The sequence below is a fragment of the Oncorhynchus gorbuscha genome, linkage group LG23, assembly GCF_021184085.1.
Source record: "Oncorhynchus gorbuscha isolate QuinsamMale2020 ecotype Even-year linkage group LG23, OgorEven_v1.0, whole genome shotgun sequence".
NCBI lineage: Eukaryota > Metazoa > Chordata > Actinopteri > Salmoniformes > Salmonidae > Oncorhynchus > Oncorhynchus gorbuscha.
The window spans coordinates 61,658,490-61,675,765 of NC_060195.1; the positions used below are offsets into that span (position 1 = coordinate 61,658,490).

Here is a 17,276-nt window from a genome sequence, read left to right on the forward strand (position 1 = left end):
AACTGTATATTACAGATTGTGTCTCTAAAAGATCAACTTTAAATTGAAATGTGGTCTCCAGGTTTTAAATGGGCAGATGGTGAAGTTTCATGTGCTTGATGTAACATATCCTGGAAAAGTTGAGCGATCTTGCAACTAACTTCGAATCAAAAGCAAAATATCTGGAATCTTGACACAGTGGAAAGGGAAAACACCCACCCATTTAAGGGAAGATTTCCCTGATTCATTCTCTACTGATATTGCAGTTTACATATTTATTCCATGACTCTACCATCTCCAAATTGGTTTTCTAGCAAGCTACTAAGAGAGGCCCATCCTGTTTGAGTGGGCTCTTTGCCTTTTTGCATATTAAAACCTTCAATTTTAATTGGAATCACAATGGATCCCAGAAAAGGCAGATCTAATTTTACTGCAAATAATATGGTGTACTGATAGAGGGGGGAAAAAAACTGTTGTCAAATGGTTTGACAACAGTACTGTATAAAAATCCTAGTCATTTGGGAAGAGGTTTTTGATGTCCCAATACCTTGGCGTCGGGTCTATGAACTGACAAACAATTGACACAATCGTTTTGTTTCAATTTAAGCTATTACATAAAATACTTGCTACAAAAATAATGCTCAATATATATATATATATATATATATATATATATATATATATATATATATATATATATATGGGACATTGAACAGTCAGCCTTGTGCAGACTTTGCCACGAGGAAGCAGAATCACTAGAATATATTTTCTGGTTCTGTCTATTGGTGGCTCACTTTTGGAGTCAGGTCCAGGGATGGTTGTTATGTCATAATATCAGGGACATGGAAACTGTATTGTTAGGAGATCAATGTTTTTTCAGATCAGACAATGGAAAATATGATTATACTCTTGGGTAAAGTATTTATTTTTTTTGGCAATATCGGTAGAAATGTTACAAGGACTCAAAAGACATCGTAAAATGGAAGGATGTATTGCAAAAGGAAATATAAAAATGGCATTATACTGGGAAAGATGGGTTAATCTGTGGACATTGGAGGGTTGGATTTTCAGAATGAATGGTGGATTGGCCGCTGTGGGTGACAATCCAGCACTTGAAGGGGATATCAGGAATATATGTATAATTGTTTAAATACAGGTATCGTAGATGTGAGCGAAAATAGCTGTAAGTAGCAGTAGAAGTATTGTTGTCCGTTAGTTTACTCCAAGCAGGGTCGGGGTGGTAGGGTAACATTGCATTTTACAAGTCATTGGAACAAATACAAGAACAGAGTTTGGTTAAGTTTGTATGTATATGAGCAATACGAGTCTAAAACCACAGAATATTAAACTGGTCATTCAAAAGTTACAATGGTTTGAGCCCATTTTTGCTACTGTATGCATCTTACACAACCAGGCCAAATAAAACATGATCATCATACAGTATGCTGTATAAAGAGTTTGGCTCACTTTCTATGGATCTAATTTAACTGCACTGTAAATAAGTATCTGAATATGTAATAGTGTAGTGTGTAACCCGTGGAAGAGTGGCTGCTGCATGTCCAACAGCTAATCGGGATCCTAATAAACTAAACTATGGATGTAATTGTTTCTCTATGGCTGTGGACACTTCTAGAATCTTCCCCGTGATGACAGAGACCTAATGTGCAGCCATTATCCAATCGTTGCCTCTTTCACCACATGTGCGCAGACACCATTCTGTTGGGAGGCGTGGTAACCGGTGCTTAGGACCATCTTGGTAGCCACATTGTCGTAGATACGGTTGTCGTGGCGAGGCAGGAAGCCCCTCTGCAGCTTGTGCTCCAGGTGCATGTGGTTCTGAGGGGGGAGACCAAGGCACGCTCTGAAAGGTAAAAGGGATACCTAGTCAGTTGCAAAACTGAATACATATAACCACAGAGACCAGCACAACATTATTATTGGACAAGAGAGACTGGAAGTTCAGTAACAAACATTACGATTGGTTACAAATCCCTAACAAGACAGGGTGGTAGGTGTTCTGACCTCATGATGTTCTCAATGCAGGCTCTCTGTCTGAAGTAGGCATTGACCAGCGGGGCCCCAGGGGGGACGAGGGGAGCTTTACACATGAAGGAGAGGATAGCCAGGACACTGTGGAAGGACTGGAAGGTCTCTGATCCTTGGGGCCGAACACCTACACGCTGACACAACTCTGTGAGGAGGACCAGGTCCAGGATGATAGGACTGGCTAGCAGAGAGTCCTGGAGAGAGACACCTTTGTTAGAAAAATCAGGTCGAGGTGTAGGTAGGTGTGTGTGTGTGTGTGTGAGACTCACCTCACAGGTGTTGTGCATTGCGATAGTGTTGGTTCCTCCCATCATGATCTCAGAGGTGTATTCATCCATCGCCCTCTTACTGTCCCCCACATACGGCACATACTTAATCACCACCTACACACACACACACACACACACACACAGCAAGACAACGGAGTCAAGTATTTCTCAAGAAAAACTACAGATACTTTCTGCCCCTTAGTAAAATAAAATGCAGTACTATTGACATCTATCAGGTATGAAAAAACACACGCATTCAACTCTTAACTCAGATCAGGTGTCTCTGTGTTACACACACACACACAAAAACGCAACTTACACAGTGGTCAGGTTTCTCCCCTTTGCGGTACAGTATAGGGTTAGAGTTGACCATGTCATCCACCACATTGCTCTTGGAGATCTCCTTGGAGCGGAACTGCTGCGGTGCTGAGAGGTTCATACCATCATTGTTGCCAAGGTGATTGTAGCTGACAATGGATGTGGGCTGTCATGGCAACAGACGGCAACACGTTATTGTACAGTCTGGTATTAACCTAATGTTTACACACATGAAATTGCCCTTATACCTGGGTAATATCGTTGTTAAAACACTGTTATTACATGTATAGTAATTTTAGAATAATTTAGTAATTGTATAATTATGTACTTCGTCATTATACAAGTGGAACGGGGACGGTTCATTTAACAGAAGTACGATTAAAGTGAATTAATGGACTGGGTCGACCTCTCACCTTGATCCCAGCACTGATGAGGAAGTCGACCAGGACTGACTTGATCTTTGTCTGACCAGACTTGAAGTCATCTCCTGCTATGAACACATTTCTCTCCACAGCCAGCTCTATCGCCCCAGGGACAAACGTGTTCTGGGGAGAACCGTTTATGTAGGCACAGCCCTCCAGGATACTGGCTACGGCAAACAAAGTAGAGGGAGACACCTCCCCACCTGACTGATAGAGAGAGAGAGAGTGTAAAAAAGAGAGAGTGTAAAAGAGAGAGAGAATAGATCTGTCAGATCTCTACCTGTATGGCAGCCAGGAGATTCTTGGCCGTGTCGTTGACCCCGGCTGTGAGGTCACAGAAACGTTCGGTGTTGGCCGTCCACAAAACGATGACCTTCTCCACGCCGCTTGAATGCCGGAAGTCCTGAATGTCTGCTCTGATCTGCTCCACCTGGAGGGAGAGAGAAGAGAATCACTATTCAGACACACAGACACACATAGGGTCTATGGGGTAAGAAATAAGGAGTTAGGGGACAGGGTGTATGAGGCACACACACTACTTGGGATTGGGCGTACCTGTTCAGCCATGGTTCCTTTCAGAATATTGTCTGCTCGGCCCGCCTGGTTGGCAGCTATGAATTCTGGGATATAGATGGAGGCTCGGGGTCGGAGGCAGCTCATGTGTGGGCGCAGCTTCTCCTGGAGGGACCAATCAAGGACCTCGGCTCTCTCCATCGCACTGCCCAGGTCCATGGATGAGATGTCCCAGCCTGACACACACACACTCTTTATTTAATTAGTTAGCTAACGTTTTACAAACCTAATGTATCTTAAAAGAAATCCTGTCAGACAGGCCCAAAAGAACAGAGGACCAGTTAGACTAGAGAACCAGGGTTGTGTATTGTACTTCTGCCTCGAGGGCAGTGTTGAAAAATTGTGCTAGATAAAACTGATAGAGTTAAACAGGAGGTTAAATAACCAGCCTGGCAGACAGACATTCCACATGGAGCCTTTTACCTTCACCACAGTGGCCCCTGAAGTATTGACCTAGGGTCAGCATTCCTTCTCTGATTACATACAGACACACAGACCATAGACACACACACACACACCACTCCTTTACCATCAAAGACGATATCATTAGGGTGCACCATGGGTAGGAGGTCACGGAACGGAATGTTAACTTCTTTTCCATCTGGCCCCGGCCCCAAACACACAGTTGAGGACTGGAAGAGGGAACCGTAGTAGTTGGCTTTCTGGGAAGGGGAAGGGGGGGGTTAGAAAAGGGGGAGAGGGTAATAAAACAGAGACAGAACAAAAATAAATAACAAGTATTGAATAATAACACATTAAATCAGTGGTATTCAAACTTTCAACAGGGACTCCTTTTTTCCCCATCAGAATTTCAGCCAACCCACCCAAAATTTAATGACACAACCTTAATTGACCATTTAGCCTAGTAGTTAGAGCATTGGACTTGTAACCGAAAGGTTGATAGATTGAATCCCCGAGCTGACATGGTAGAACTCTGTCATTCTGCTACCGAACAAGGCAGTTAACCCACTGTTCCTAGGCCATCATTGAAAATAAGATTTTGTTCTTAACTGACTTGCCTAGTTAACTTCTCTAGGGTAGGGGGCAGCATTTGGAATTTTGGATGAAAAGCGTGCCCAAATTATACTGCCTTCTACTCAGGCCCAGAAGATCGCATATGCATATAATTAGTAGATTTGGACAGAAAACACTAAAGTTTCCAAAACTGTTAAAATAATGTCTGAGTATAACAGAACTGATTTGGCTGGCGAAAACCTGATAAAAATCCATTCAGGAAGTAGGATTTTTTGTTGTTGTTTTCTATTCAATGCCATTACAGTATCCATTGACTTAGGATTCAAATTGCAGTTCCTATATCTTCCACTAGATGTCAGTCTTAGAAATCGTTTCAGGCTTGTATTCTAAAAAATGAGGGAGGAAGAGCAGTCTAAATGAATGGACCCTGCCGTGTCAGAGCTTTTCATGCACGCAACCGAGAGAGTGCATTTGTTTACCTTTTATATTGACAATGTTATTGTCCGGTTGAAATATTATCGATTATTTAGGCTAAAAACAACCTGAGGATTGAATATAAACATTGTTTGACATGTTTCTATTAACTTTTCAGATACAATTGGGATTTTTTTGTCTGCCTGTTGTGATTGTGTTTGAGTCCGTGGATTATAGAAGAACACGAACAAAACGGAGGTTTTTAGATATAAAGAGAGACTTTATCGAACAAAAGGAACATTTATTGAATAAATTAATGTCTTCTGAGTGCAACCGTATGAAGATCATCAAAGGTAAGTGATTCATTTTATCAATATTTCTGACTTGTGTAACTCTTCTACTTGGCTGGTTACTGTTTGTAATGATTTGTCTGCTGGGCTATGTTCTCAAATAATTGTAAGGTATGCTTTCGACGTAAAGCATTTTGAAATCTGACACAGTGGTTGGATTCACAATAAGTTAATCTTTAAACCTATGTAAAATAGTTGTATCTTTTCTGAATTTTTATAATGAGTATTTCTGTATTTGAATTTGGCGCTCTGCAATCTCACTGGATGTTGGCCAGGTGGGACGCTAGCGTCCCAAATACCCTAGAGAGGTTAAATAAAAGGTCAAATAAAATGTAAAAAAATAGAGAAGGTAAAGGACTGCCTGTGTTGTAAACATTAGTGTGTCATTCAATATTAATCGCTTAACACTCCACGAAACCCATCATATCAGTGTGTGTGAAGCCATCACTGCATTAGGGGTATAATGAGGCTCTGCATCAGGGGAGAGACATGTCTTTGGAAAATAGGCCAAAAAACAGTTACAAAGTAGGATCAACCAGACACATACACCACCTTACCTGTTCTCCAGTTTTGGTTCTCCAGGTGAGTCCCAGTCTGTTGGCCAGGACAGCAGCGGTGACGGTGGTCCCATTGTTTCCTCCCCAGCCAACTAGCATCACCCCCAGCCTGGGGACACGTCGCTCAGTACGGAACTCAAGCTCACTAACGGACGGGGTCACCTGGAGGGGTGGAGTGGAGAGATTTACACAGTTAGAAATTAGATAGGTGATGCTGGTGTGTGTGTGTGTGTGTGTGTGAGACTTACTGTGAGTGTGTCTCCATCCCTGCGTACAGCAGAAGTATGGTAGCAGTATTGAGCCTCGATGTGTGTATCTGTGTACTTCACATTGGGATTGTTGATACGAATGTTCTCAGTCATGACTGCAGGCTTAAGAGAGTGACAGAGGCAGGGAGACAAAAAGAAAGAGTGATAGAGAGTGTAACAGGAGAGTTAGGGGAGATATTAAGACAGTTAGCCTAGGTGTTCTTTGGCTCCATTTATTTATTTGAATAACTTAATTTCCACAAATAGTGCACTTTTTTTTTTTTTTTACAAATTAAAAATAAGTATAGACTTAATACATTTATACGGTAGCTAACGATGCAAATAAAAAGTTAGCTAGCTCGCTTAACATTGTCAATATGGTCAAACTATCTACATTAATAAGTTTAGAGGCTAATTGTCAAAAGCGTATTTGTCATCTTTTGATTGTAAAGATGAAACGTCAGTGGTGAAACGTCACAACTGGAGTAACAACATTTTCTCCGAAATTCTCACTTCAATTACGACATGGAGGGTCGTTCAAGTGAAACGTCTCAGTCGGAACTCCGCACTTCCGATAGTGAAACGCCACGAGCCACGACTGTAGAGTTAGCAACAATAGTCGAATCAAAGGTTCGCCTGCAAAATAAAAGTCCTGCATTGAAACTGATGCAAACCGATAAATAGTGGAATCATGCCACAATTGGACTGGATAATGGTGAAAATGGTTGAAATATCGTTGTAATTTCAACAAAAGACAATCATTAATTAATTTTTGAATATACAGCAAAATCAGTTGAAATCAAGCTGTGGATGTAGGCCCAATAGACTTCAGAATTGCATTGGGGCTTCAAATCAAAATGTATTTGTCTCATGTGCCGAATTGAACAAGTGTAGGTAAACCTTACTTACAAGCCCTTAACCAACCAGTGTTCAGAAAATACCTTTAAAAAAGTAAGAGATTAGCCTAACAAATAATTAGACATCACAGTAAATAACAATAGCGTGGCTATATACAGGGGGTACCGATACAGAGTCAATGTGCAGAGGCACCAGTGTCGAGGTGATTATGTACATGTAGGTAGAGTTATTAAAGTGTCTATGTGTAGATAATAACAGAGAGTAGCAGCAGAGTGGGGGGGGGGGCAATAGTCTGGGTAGCCCTTTGATTAGCTGTTCAGGAGTCTTATGGCTTGGGGGTAGAAGATGTTTAGAAGCCTCTTGGACCTAGACTTGGCGCTCCAGTACTGCTTGCCGTGCAGGACCATCATAGTTTGTTGGTGATGTGGAGGCCAAGGAACTTGAAGCTCTCAACCTGCTCCACTACAGCCCCGTCAATGAGAATGGGGTGTGCTCGGTCCTCCTTTCCCTGCAGTCTACAATCATCTCCTTTGTCTTGATCACATTGAGGGAGATGTTGTCCTTGCACCACATGGTCAGGTCTTTGACCTCCTTCCTATAGGTAGTCTCATCATTGTCGGTGATCAGGCCTACCACTGTTGTGTTATTGGCTAACTTAATGATGGTGTTGGAGTCGTGCCTGGCCGTGTAGTCATGAGGGAAAAGGGAGTACTGGAAGGGAATGAGCACGCACGCGAGGGGCCCCCATTTTGAGGATCAGCGTGGCGGATGTGTTGTTACCTACCCTTACCACCTGGGGGCGGCCCATCAGGATTTCCAGGATCCAGTTTCAGAGGGAGGTGTTTAGTCCCAGGGTCCTTAGCTTAGTGATGAGCTTAGAGGGCACTATGGTGTTGAACGCTGAGCTGTAGTCAATGAATAGCATTCTCACATAGGTGTTCCTTTTGTCCAGGTGGGAAAGGGCAGTGTGGAGTGCAATAGAGATTGCATCATCTGTGGAACTGTTGGTGCGGTATGCAAATTGGAGTGGGTCTAGGGTTTCTGGGATAATGGTGTTGATGTGAGAGTTTTTGGCCCTACTTACTGTATATTAGAAATGGCTGCCTAAATTGTTAAAAATACAATTCTGAAAAATGTAACAGACAATGGATGAAGATATAAAACTTTGTAGCCTACTGGCACAAACACATAATGAGTGGAGATCGGGCATTTGTTGGAATTCAGGTATTCAAGTTTCTGTCCGAACACTGTCAAAATGGTCAAATTCCCCGCATAATCACTTTTCCCACCTGGCTCTAGATTACACCCAACTATAGCCTAAATAGGTCTCATCAGGAGGTTCTGATCTCTTGGCCTAACGGTTAAAGTGGTTGTTTGACAGTCGCTGTGTCCGAGGTGAAGTTGGTGACAGATGTGGGAATGACACCCTCGCAGAGGCATGTAGATGTGACCAACTGGGTACATACATCAGTTCAATGTCTATTTTTGATTAACATTTGGTTGAGTTGTCAACGAACATGAAATCACCAGAACAGTTCACATGACATTGAATTTAGGTATTAAATAAAAGTTTAAAAATCCCTTACATTGATGCCTTTTTGCAAATGCAATGCAATCCAGTTTTCCACATTGATTCAACATCATAACATTTATTTTTGTTGAAATTAGTGGGGGAAAAAAATGTTGATTCAACCAGTTTTTGCCCAGTGGGGAGGAACTTCCTACAGAGCATTGGATCCCCCCCCAAGGGGTACTAAGACCCCTGGGGGTACTAAGACCCCTGGGGGTACTAAGACCCCTGGGGGTACTAAGACCCCTGGGGGTACTTGAGAAGACTCGAGACCATAGGCATACTGGTAAAATGGTAAAATACTTCAGGGGTTCTCCCCCAGGCAGAGCAAAATTCAGTTGGTGGTTTGGAAACTGAAAAAGGTTGGGAACCACTGGTATAGAGAGTAGTGGGGACAACTCTCAGGAAGTAATATAGCAACCGTAACCAATAACTAGCCACCTTGTCAAGAGGTTCGGATCTCTTGGCGTAGCAGTTTAATGGTATTGGCTTGATAGTCGCTGGGTCAGGGTTCGAATGCGGGTTCGGGCTACCCCCAAAATCGCCTGAGATGCAAAACACCTCCTTGTATTGCTTTGAGTCTATTTCAGACATTACTGGAGTGTGTTTGACAGGTCATTACTAAACGTTAAAGGGGAAAAACTAATGGCACAAGCAAGATTGCTTGCATTTTACGCTGGCGACTCGAACCCAATCGATCCAGTGACAATAGGCTACAGGAAACACAAAGGAAATCGATGACTGATAAAGGAGAAACCCTCGGCTGGTCAGACTTGACAAGCGAGTTGATGCTTATACACTGTACAGCATTACCGTTAGATTGTGAATGCATGACATGGAGTTTCAGGCTAATCGGTGACACCTACTGTAGCCTACAAAACACAATTCTCAAGAGTAGCCCGTGTATGCACAGATATTAGCATCGTAGCTCCTATTGCGGAACCTTGACAGTGGGAATTGACTTTAGTAGTAAAAATAAAATAAAAAAAGCCTAGTACGCACTTAAAGCCTACGCACTTTGGTCTACTTACCGTGTAATACGTTGGAGTCAGGAGATGGAATTTTCTCTTCTAAACAACAATGATAGGTTACGGACGGTTATTCGTTGATCTGATAGCTTGCTTGTTTAGATTTTTTTTCCTGTTATATTTAATCTAATAGCCTAGTAAATCGCTCGTTCTCATGCGCAGCCCGACCTCTTCAATTCGTCAAGTGAGCCGAAGTGAAATGAAGGTGTGATGCACCAATATTGCCATTGCGAGTGCATGAGGATATCCCTTAGAGCCCTGCTCATTTATAGATAGCTTAGTGGTAGAGCCGGAATGGCTACTTATAGGCAGAGGAGTGTCTATGCAAAATCCCAGACATTTACATATACTGTTGAAGTTGGAAGCTTACATACACTTTAGCCAAGTAAATTTAAACTCCGTTTTCACAATTCCTGGCATTTAATCCTCGAAAAAAAAATCCTTGTTTTAGGTCAGTTAGGATCACCACTTTATTTTAACAATGTGAAATGTCAGAAAATTGTAGAGAGAATGATTTATTTCAGCTTTTATTTCTTTCATCACATTTCCCGTGGGTCGGAAGTTGACATACACTCAATTAGTATTTGGTAGCATTGCCTTTAAATTTATTAACTTGTGTCAAACGTTTCGGATAGCCTTCCACAAGCTTCCCCCAATAAGTTGGGTGCCCGCACATGCTTTTTCAGTTCTGCCCACAAATGTTCTATAGAATTGAGGTCAGGGCTTTGTGATGGCCACTCCAATACCTTGACTGTGTTGTCCTTAAGCCATTTTGTCACAACTTTGGAAGTATGCTTGGGGTCATTGTCCATTTGGAAGACCCATTTGCGACCAAGCGTTAACTTCCTGACTGATTTCTTGAGATGTTGCTTCAATATATCCACATTATTTTCCCTTCCTCATGATGCCATCTATTTTGTGAAGTGCACCAGTCCCACTTGCAGCAAAGCACCCCCACAACATGATTCTGCCTTCCCTGTGCTTCACGGTTGGGATGGTGTTCTCCGGCTTGCAAGCCCCCCCTTTTTCCTCCATACATAACAATGGTCATTATGGCCAAACAGTTCTATTTTTGTTTTATCAGATCCCGAAGACATTTCTCCAAAAGGTACGATCTTTGTCCCCATGTGCAGTTACAAACCATGGTCCGGCTTTTTTATGGCGGTTTTGGAGCAGTGGCTTCTTCCTTGCTGAGCAGCCTTTCAGGTTATGTTGATATAGAACTCGTTTGACTGTGAATATAGATATTTTTGTACCTGTTTCCTCCAGCATCTTCACAAGGTCCTTTGCTGTTGTTCTGGGATTGATTTGCACTTTTCGCACCAAAGTACGCTCATCTCTAGGAGACAGAACGCGTCTCCTTCCCGAGCCGTATGATAGCTGTGTGGTACCATGGTGGTTATACTTGAGTACTATTGTTTGTACAGATGGACGTGGTACCTTCAGGTGTTTGGAAATTGCTCCCAAGGATGAACCAGACTTGTGGAGGTCTTCAATTTTTTGTCTGAGGTCTTGGCTGATTTCTTTTAATTTTCCCATGATGAAAAGCAAAGCGACACTGAGTTTGAAGGTAGGCCTTGAAATACATCCACAGGTACACCTCCAATTGACTCAAATTATGTCAATTAGCCTATCAGAAGCCAAAATTCCTCCACAGAGATGTCAGAGACTGATCAACAACTACAGGAAGCATTTGGTTTCACTCATTGCAGCTAAAGGTGGCACAACCAGTTATTGAGTGTAAGGGGGATTGGGTGTTAGACAACTTTGTTAATTAAATAAATAATATAAGTATACTTTTTTTTTTGTAAACTCAGGTTTACTAATATTAGGTATTGATTGAAGATCTGATAACTTTCAGTAAAAAAATATGCACAAATAGAGAAAATCAGAAAGGGGACAAATATTGTATATCCTGTATATCCTGATGCCTTGTCACCTTACCCCTAGACATATCTACTTCTACCACTCCAGTATCCCTGCACATTGTAAATATGGTACTGGAACTGACTGACCCTGTATATATTTGGTATGCGTACTTACTTTCTAGTGTTCTTATTTCTATTTCTCGTGTGTTTTTTTGTACTACCTTATGTTATTATTAGTATTACATTGCTATTGATTACTGCTTTGTTGGGTTTAGAGCTTGCAAGAAAGACATTTCACTGTACTTGTGCACGTGCCATTAAAACTTAATTGAAACATTGTAGACCAGTCTCCTGGTGTAGCGTTCCATTACTCTATAGTGTTTTAAAAAAACTTAGCCTATAGACTGAGATATTTTTGTATTTTATGACATTAAAGACTTGTGGTATGCTATGTGTGCCTCTCCCTAATGTCAATATGCTTTGTCTACTGCTTTTTAGGTTAGTTGTTTTAGTTTTATTTCACTGTAGAGCCCCCAGCCCTGCCCAACATGTCTTAGATAGCTCTTTTGTCCCACACCCCACACATGCGGAGACCTCACCTGGCTTAACTGGTGCCTCCAGAGACACAAACGCTCTCATTGTCACTCAATGCCTCGGTTTACCTCAACTGTACTCACATCCTACCATACCCTTGTCTGTACATTATGCCCTGAATCTAATCTACCATGCTCAGAAATCTTCTCCTTTTATTCTCTGTTCCCAACACACTAGATGACCAGTTCTTATAGCTTTTAGCCATACCCTTATCCTACTCCTCCTCTGTTCCTCTGGTGATATAGAGGTTAATCAAGGCCCTGTTGGCTCCAGCATCACACCTATTCCCCAGCTCTCATTTGTTGACTTCTGTAACCGTAAAAGCCTTGGCTTCATGCATGTCAACATCAGATGCCTCCTATCTACGTTTGTTTTATTCACTGCTTTAGCACACTCTGCCAAACCTGATGTCTTAGCCGTGTCTGAATCCACCAAAAAGGCCACTAAAAATTCAGAAATTTCCATCCCAAACTACAACATTTTCTGACAAGATAGAACTGCCAAAGGGGGCGGAGTTGCAATCTACTGCAGATATACCTGGATAGTATGACAGAACTCTGCAGGCTCTGTGCCCAAACAATTCGAGCTTCTACTTATAATAATCCACCTTTCCAGAAATAAGTCTCTCACCGTTGCCACTTGTTATAGACCCCCATCAGCCCCCAGCGGTGCCCTGGACACCATATGTGAATTGATTGTCCCCCATCTATCTTCAGAGTTAATACTGTTAGGTGACCTAAACTGGAATATGCTTAACACCCCGGCCATCCTACAATCTAAGCTAGATGCCCTCAATCTCACACAAATTATCAAGGAACCTACCAGGTACAACCCTAAATCCGGAACCATGGGCACCCTCATAGATATCATCCTGACCAGCTTGCCTTCTAAATACACCTTGGCTGTCTTCAACCAGGATCTCAGCTATCACTGCCTCATTGCCTGCATCCGTAATGGGTCCTCGTTCAAACGACCACCCCTCATCACTGTCAAATGCTCCGTAAAATACTTCAGCGAGCAGGCCTTTCTAATCGACCTGGCCCGGGTATTGACATCATCCCATCAGTAGAGGTTGCCTGGTTGTCCTTTAAAAGTGCTTTCCTCACCATCTTAAATAAGCATACCCCATTCCAAAAATGTAGAACTAAGAACAGATATAGCCCTTAGTTCACCCCAGACTTGACTGCCCTTGACCAGCACAAAAACATCATGTGGCGTAATGCATTAGCATCAAATAGCCCCTGCGATATGCAACTTTTCAGGGAAGTCAGGAACCAATATACACAGTCAGTTAGGAAAGCTAAGGCTAGCTTTTTCAAATGGAAATTTGCATCCTGTAGCACTAATTACAAACAGTTGTGGGACACTATAAAGTCCATGGAGATTAAGAGCACCTCCTCCCAGCTTCTAGGAAACACTGTCAACACCGATAAATCTACAATAATTGATCATTTCAATAAGCATTTTTCTACGGCTGGCCATGCTTTCCACCTGGCTCTCAGTATCCCGACCAACAGCTCTGTACCCCCCGCAGAAACTTGCCCAAGTCCTCCTCTCTTCTCCTTCATTCAAATCCAGACAGCTGATGTTCTGAAAGAGCTGCAAAATCTGGACCCCTGCAAATCTGCTGGACTAGACAATCTGGACCTCTTTTTCTAAAATGATCTGCTGCAATTGTTGCAACCCCTATTACTAGCCTGTTCAACCTCTCTTTCGTATCGTCTGAGATCCTCAAAGATTTGAAAGCTGCTGCGGTCATCCCCCTCTTCAGAGATGGAGATGCATGGAGATACTCTAGACACAAACTGTTATAGCCCTATATCCATCCTGCCCTGCCTTTCTAAAATCTTTGAAAGCCAAGTTAACAAACAGATCACCGACCATTTCGAATCCCACTGTACCTTCTCCACTGTACAAACTGGTTTCCGAGCTGGTCTTGGGTGCACCTCAGCCACGCTCAAGGTCCTAAACGATATCTTAACCGCCATCGATAAAATCAATCTCCGCATTCTTATTGTCCGACTCAGTAGCCTTGGTTTCTCAAATGACTGCCTCGTCTGTTTCACCAACTACTTCTCAGATTGAGTTCAGTGTGTAAAATCAGAGGGCCTGTTGTCCGGACATCTGGCAGTCCCTATGGGGTGCCACAGGGTTCAATTCTCTCAAGACTAGTCATTCAACTGAGACTGCTCTTCTCTGTATCACGGAGGCGCTCCGCACTGCTAAAGCTAACTCTCTCTCCTCTGCTCTCATCCTTCTAGACCTATCGGCTGCCTTCGATACTGTGAACCATCAGATCCTCCTCTCCACCCTCTCCGAGTTAGGCATCTCCGGCGCGGCCCACGCTTGGATTGCGTCCTACCTGACAGGTCGCTCCTACCAGGTGGCGTGGCGAGAATCTGTCTCCTCACCACGCGCTCTCACCACTGGAGTCCAACAAGGTCTGTGTTCAAGGCCCTCTCCTATTCTCGCTATACACCAAGTCACTTGGCTCTGTCATAACCTCACATGGTCTCTCCTATCATTGCTATGCAGACGACACACAATTAATCTTCTCCTTTCCCCCTTCTGATGACCAGGAGGCGAATCGCATCTCTGCATGTCTGGCAGACATATCAGTGTGGATGACGGATCACCACCTCAAGCTGAACCTCGGCAAGACGGAGCTGCTCTTCCTCCCGGGGAAGGACTGCCCGTTCCATGAACTCGCCATCACGGTTGACAACTCCATTGTGTCCTCCTACCAGAGCGCTAAGAACCTTGGCGTGATCCTGGACAACACCCTGTCGTTCTCAACTAACATCAAGGCGGTGGCCCGTTCCTGTAGGTTCATGCTCTACAACATCCGCAGAGTATGACCCTGCCTCACACAGGAAGCGGCGCAGGTCCTAATCCAGGCACTTGTCATCTCCCGTCTGGATTACTGCAACTCGCTGTTGGCTGGGCTCCCTGCCTGTGCCATTAAACCCCTACAACTCATCCAGAACGCTGCAGCCCGTCTGGTGTTCAACCTTCCCAAGTTCTCTCACGTCACCCCGCTCCTCCGCTCTCTCCACTGGCTTCCAGTTGAAGCTCGCATCCGCTACAAGACCATGGTGCTTGCCTACGGAGCTGTGAGGGGAACGGCACCTCAGTACCTCCAGGCTCTGATCAGGCCCTACACCCAAACTAGGGCACTGCGTTCATCCACCTCTGGCCTGCTCGCCTCCCTACCACTGAGGAAATACAGTTTCCGCTCAGCCCAGTCAAAACTGTTCGCTGCTCTGGCCCCCCGAAGGTGGAACAAACTCCCTCACGACGCCAGGACAGCGGAGTCAATCACCACCTTCCGGAGACACCTGAAACCCCACCTCTTTAAGGAATACCTAGGATAGGATAAAGTAATCCTTATCACCCCCCCCCTTAAAAGATTTAGATGCACTATTGTAAAGTGGCTGTTCCACTGGATGTCATAAGGTGAATGCACCAATTTGTAAGTCGCTCTGGATAAGAGCGTCTGCTAAATGACTTAAATGTAAATGTAAATGTAGAATTGGCTTCCTATTTCGCAACAAAGCCTCCTTCACTCATGCTGCCAAACATACCCTCGTAAAACTGACTATCCTACCGGTCTTTGACTTCGGCGATGTCATTTACAAAATTAGCCTCCAACACTCTACTCAGCAAACTGGATGTAGTCTATCACAGTGGCATCCGTTTTGTCACCAAAGCCCCATATACTACCCACCACTGCGACCTGTATGCTCTCGTTGGCTGGCCCTTGCTATAAATTCAGTGGCTCCAATGGCTCCAGGTCTTTGCTAGGTAAAGCCCTGCCTTAGCTCAGCTCACTGGTCACCATAGCAACACCCACCCGCGCTCCAGCAGGTCTATTTCACTAGTCATCCCCAAAGCCAACACCACCTTTGGCCGCCTTTCCATCCAGTTATCTGCTGCTAATGACTTGAACGAATGGCAAAAATCACTGAAGCTGGAGACTCATATCTCCCTCTCTAACTTTAAGCATAAGCTGTCAGAGCAGCTTACCGATTACTGTATCTGTACACAGCCCATCTGTAAATAGCACACCCAACTACCCCATCCCCGTATTTTTTTGCTATTTTGCCTCCCAGTATCTCTACTTGCACATCATCATCTGCACATCTATCACTCCAGTGTTAATGCTAAATTGTTATTATTTTGCCTCTATGGCCTATTTACTGCCTTACCTCCCTAATCTTACTACATTTGCACGCACTGTACATATATTTTTCTATTGTGTTATTGACTGTACGTTTGTTTATCCCATGTGTGTGTGTTGTTGTTTTTGTCGCACTGCTTTTCTTTATCTTGGCCAGGTCGCGGTTGTAAATGAGATCTTGTTCTCAACTAGCTTACCTGGTTAAATAAAGGTGAAATGAAATCAAATTAAAAATGTACCATTTGATATTTGTATTCTTTTTGCAAAACTGTAATAAATCGGATCACTTTTAAATGGATACGAAACCGTAGTCCTCATTTTTCGGAGAAGCTAAAATTCTTTGTATTATTAGTTGTTTAATGGTCTAATGGTAAAGGTTATTCGCACTACACATTCCACATGCTTGGCCTATAATTGTGCCGCTCTGAGCTAAGATCAAATCAATCCTTTAATGCTAGGACATAAGATATTAGATGTTTTGTCTCTTAGTCTCTTAATAGTATTCAGTGGTGATGCAAGGCTCGCTACCTTGGATAGATACGTTGGCAATGCTTATGGGCCTATAGCATTCACATAATAACGAAATCAGATTAATGAATGTACTCTGAACAAAAATATAAATGCAACATATAACGTGTTGGTCCCATGTTTTATGAGCTGAAACAAAATATCCCAGAAATCTGTCATACACACAACATATTGTGCACAAATGTGTTTACATCACTGTTAGTGATAATTTCTCCAGAGCTGTTGCCAGAGTATTGAATGTTCATTTCTCTACCATAAGCTGCCTCCAATGTCGTTTTAAAGAATTTGGCCGTACGTCAGCCCAGTACTTCCACAGCAACGCCACATCCTGCTTCTTCACCTGCAGGATTGTCTGAGACCAGCCACCCTGACAGCTGATGAAACTGTGGGTTTGCACAATCAAAACATTTCCACACAAACTGTCAGAAACCATCTCAGGGAAGCTCATCTACATGCTCGTCGTCCTCACCAGGGTCTTGACCTGACTGCAGTTCAGTGT

General features: G+C 43.2%; 1 protein-coding gene across 2 annotated transcripts; it reads right to left on the reverse strand.

The window, feature by feature from the left end:
- Positions 1-875: 875 nt before the first annotated feature.
- LOC124010955 (inositol-3-phosphate synthase 1-A-like) lies at positions 876-9,883 on the reverse strand. 2 transcript variants are annotated; one of them, XM_046323790.1, is made up of 11 exons: positions 9,611-9,883; positions 6,152-6,267; positions 5,904-6,065; positions 4,137-4,269; positions 3,590-3,783; positions 3,315-3,464; positions 3,026-3,241; positions 2,614-2,778; positions 2,295-2,408; positions 2,002-2,219; positions 876-1,840 (listed from the first exon to the last, which is right to left on the reverse strand). In XM_046323790.1, the coding sequence occupies exons 2-11, from the start codon at positions 6,263-6,265 to the stop codon at positions 1,651-1,653; spliced, it is 1,656 nt and encodes a 551-aa protein (XP_046179746.1). In that variant the 5' UTR covers positions 6,266-6,267; positions 9,611-9,883; the 3' UTR covers positions 876-1,650. The 2 variants fall into 2 exon arrangements, with proteins under 2 accessions (XP_046179746.1, XP_046179745.1); XM_046323789.1 differs by having other exon boundaries at positions 6,152-6,274.
- Between the last annotated feature and the right edge of the window lie 7,393 nt (positions 9,884-17,276).

What these genes read in the sequence shown, in the direction of transcription:
- LOC124010955 (XM_046323790.1), bottom strand. Translation starts at nt 6,265, where the DNA reads ATGACTGAGAACATTCGTATCAACAATCCCAATGTGAAGTACACAGAT. An exon ending in GGGAGAAACCTGACCACTGT is followed by an intron (nt 2,409 to 2,613) that starts GTAAGTTGCGTT and finishes GTGTGTGTGTAG; the next exon opens with GTGGTGATTAAGTATGTGCC. An exon ending in TGCATTGAGAACATCATGAG is followed by an intron (nt 1,841 to 2,001) that starts GTCAGAACACCT and finishes TTTACCTTTCAG; the next exon opens with AGCGTGCCTTGGTCTCCCCC.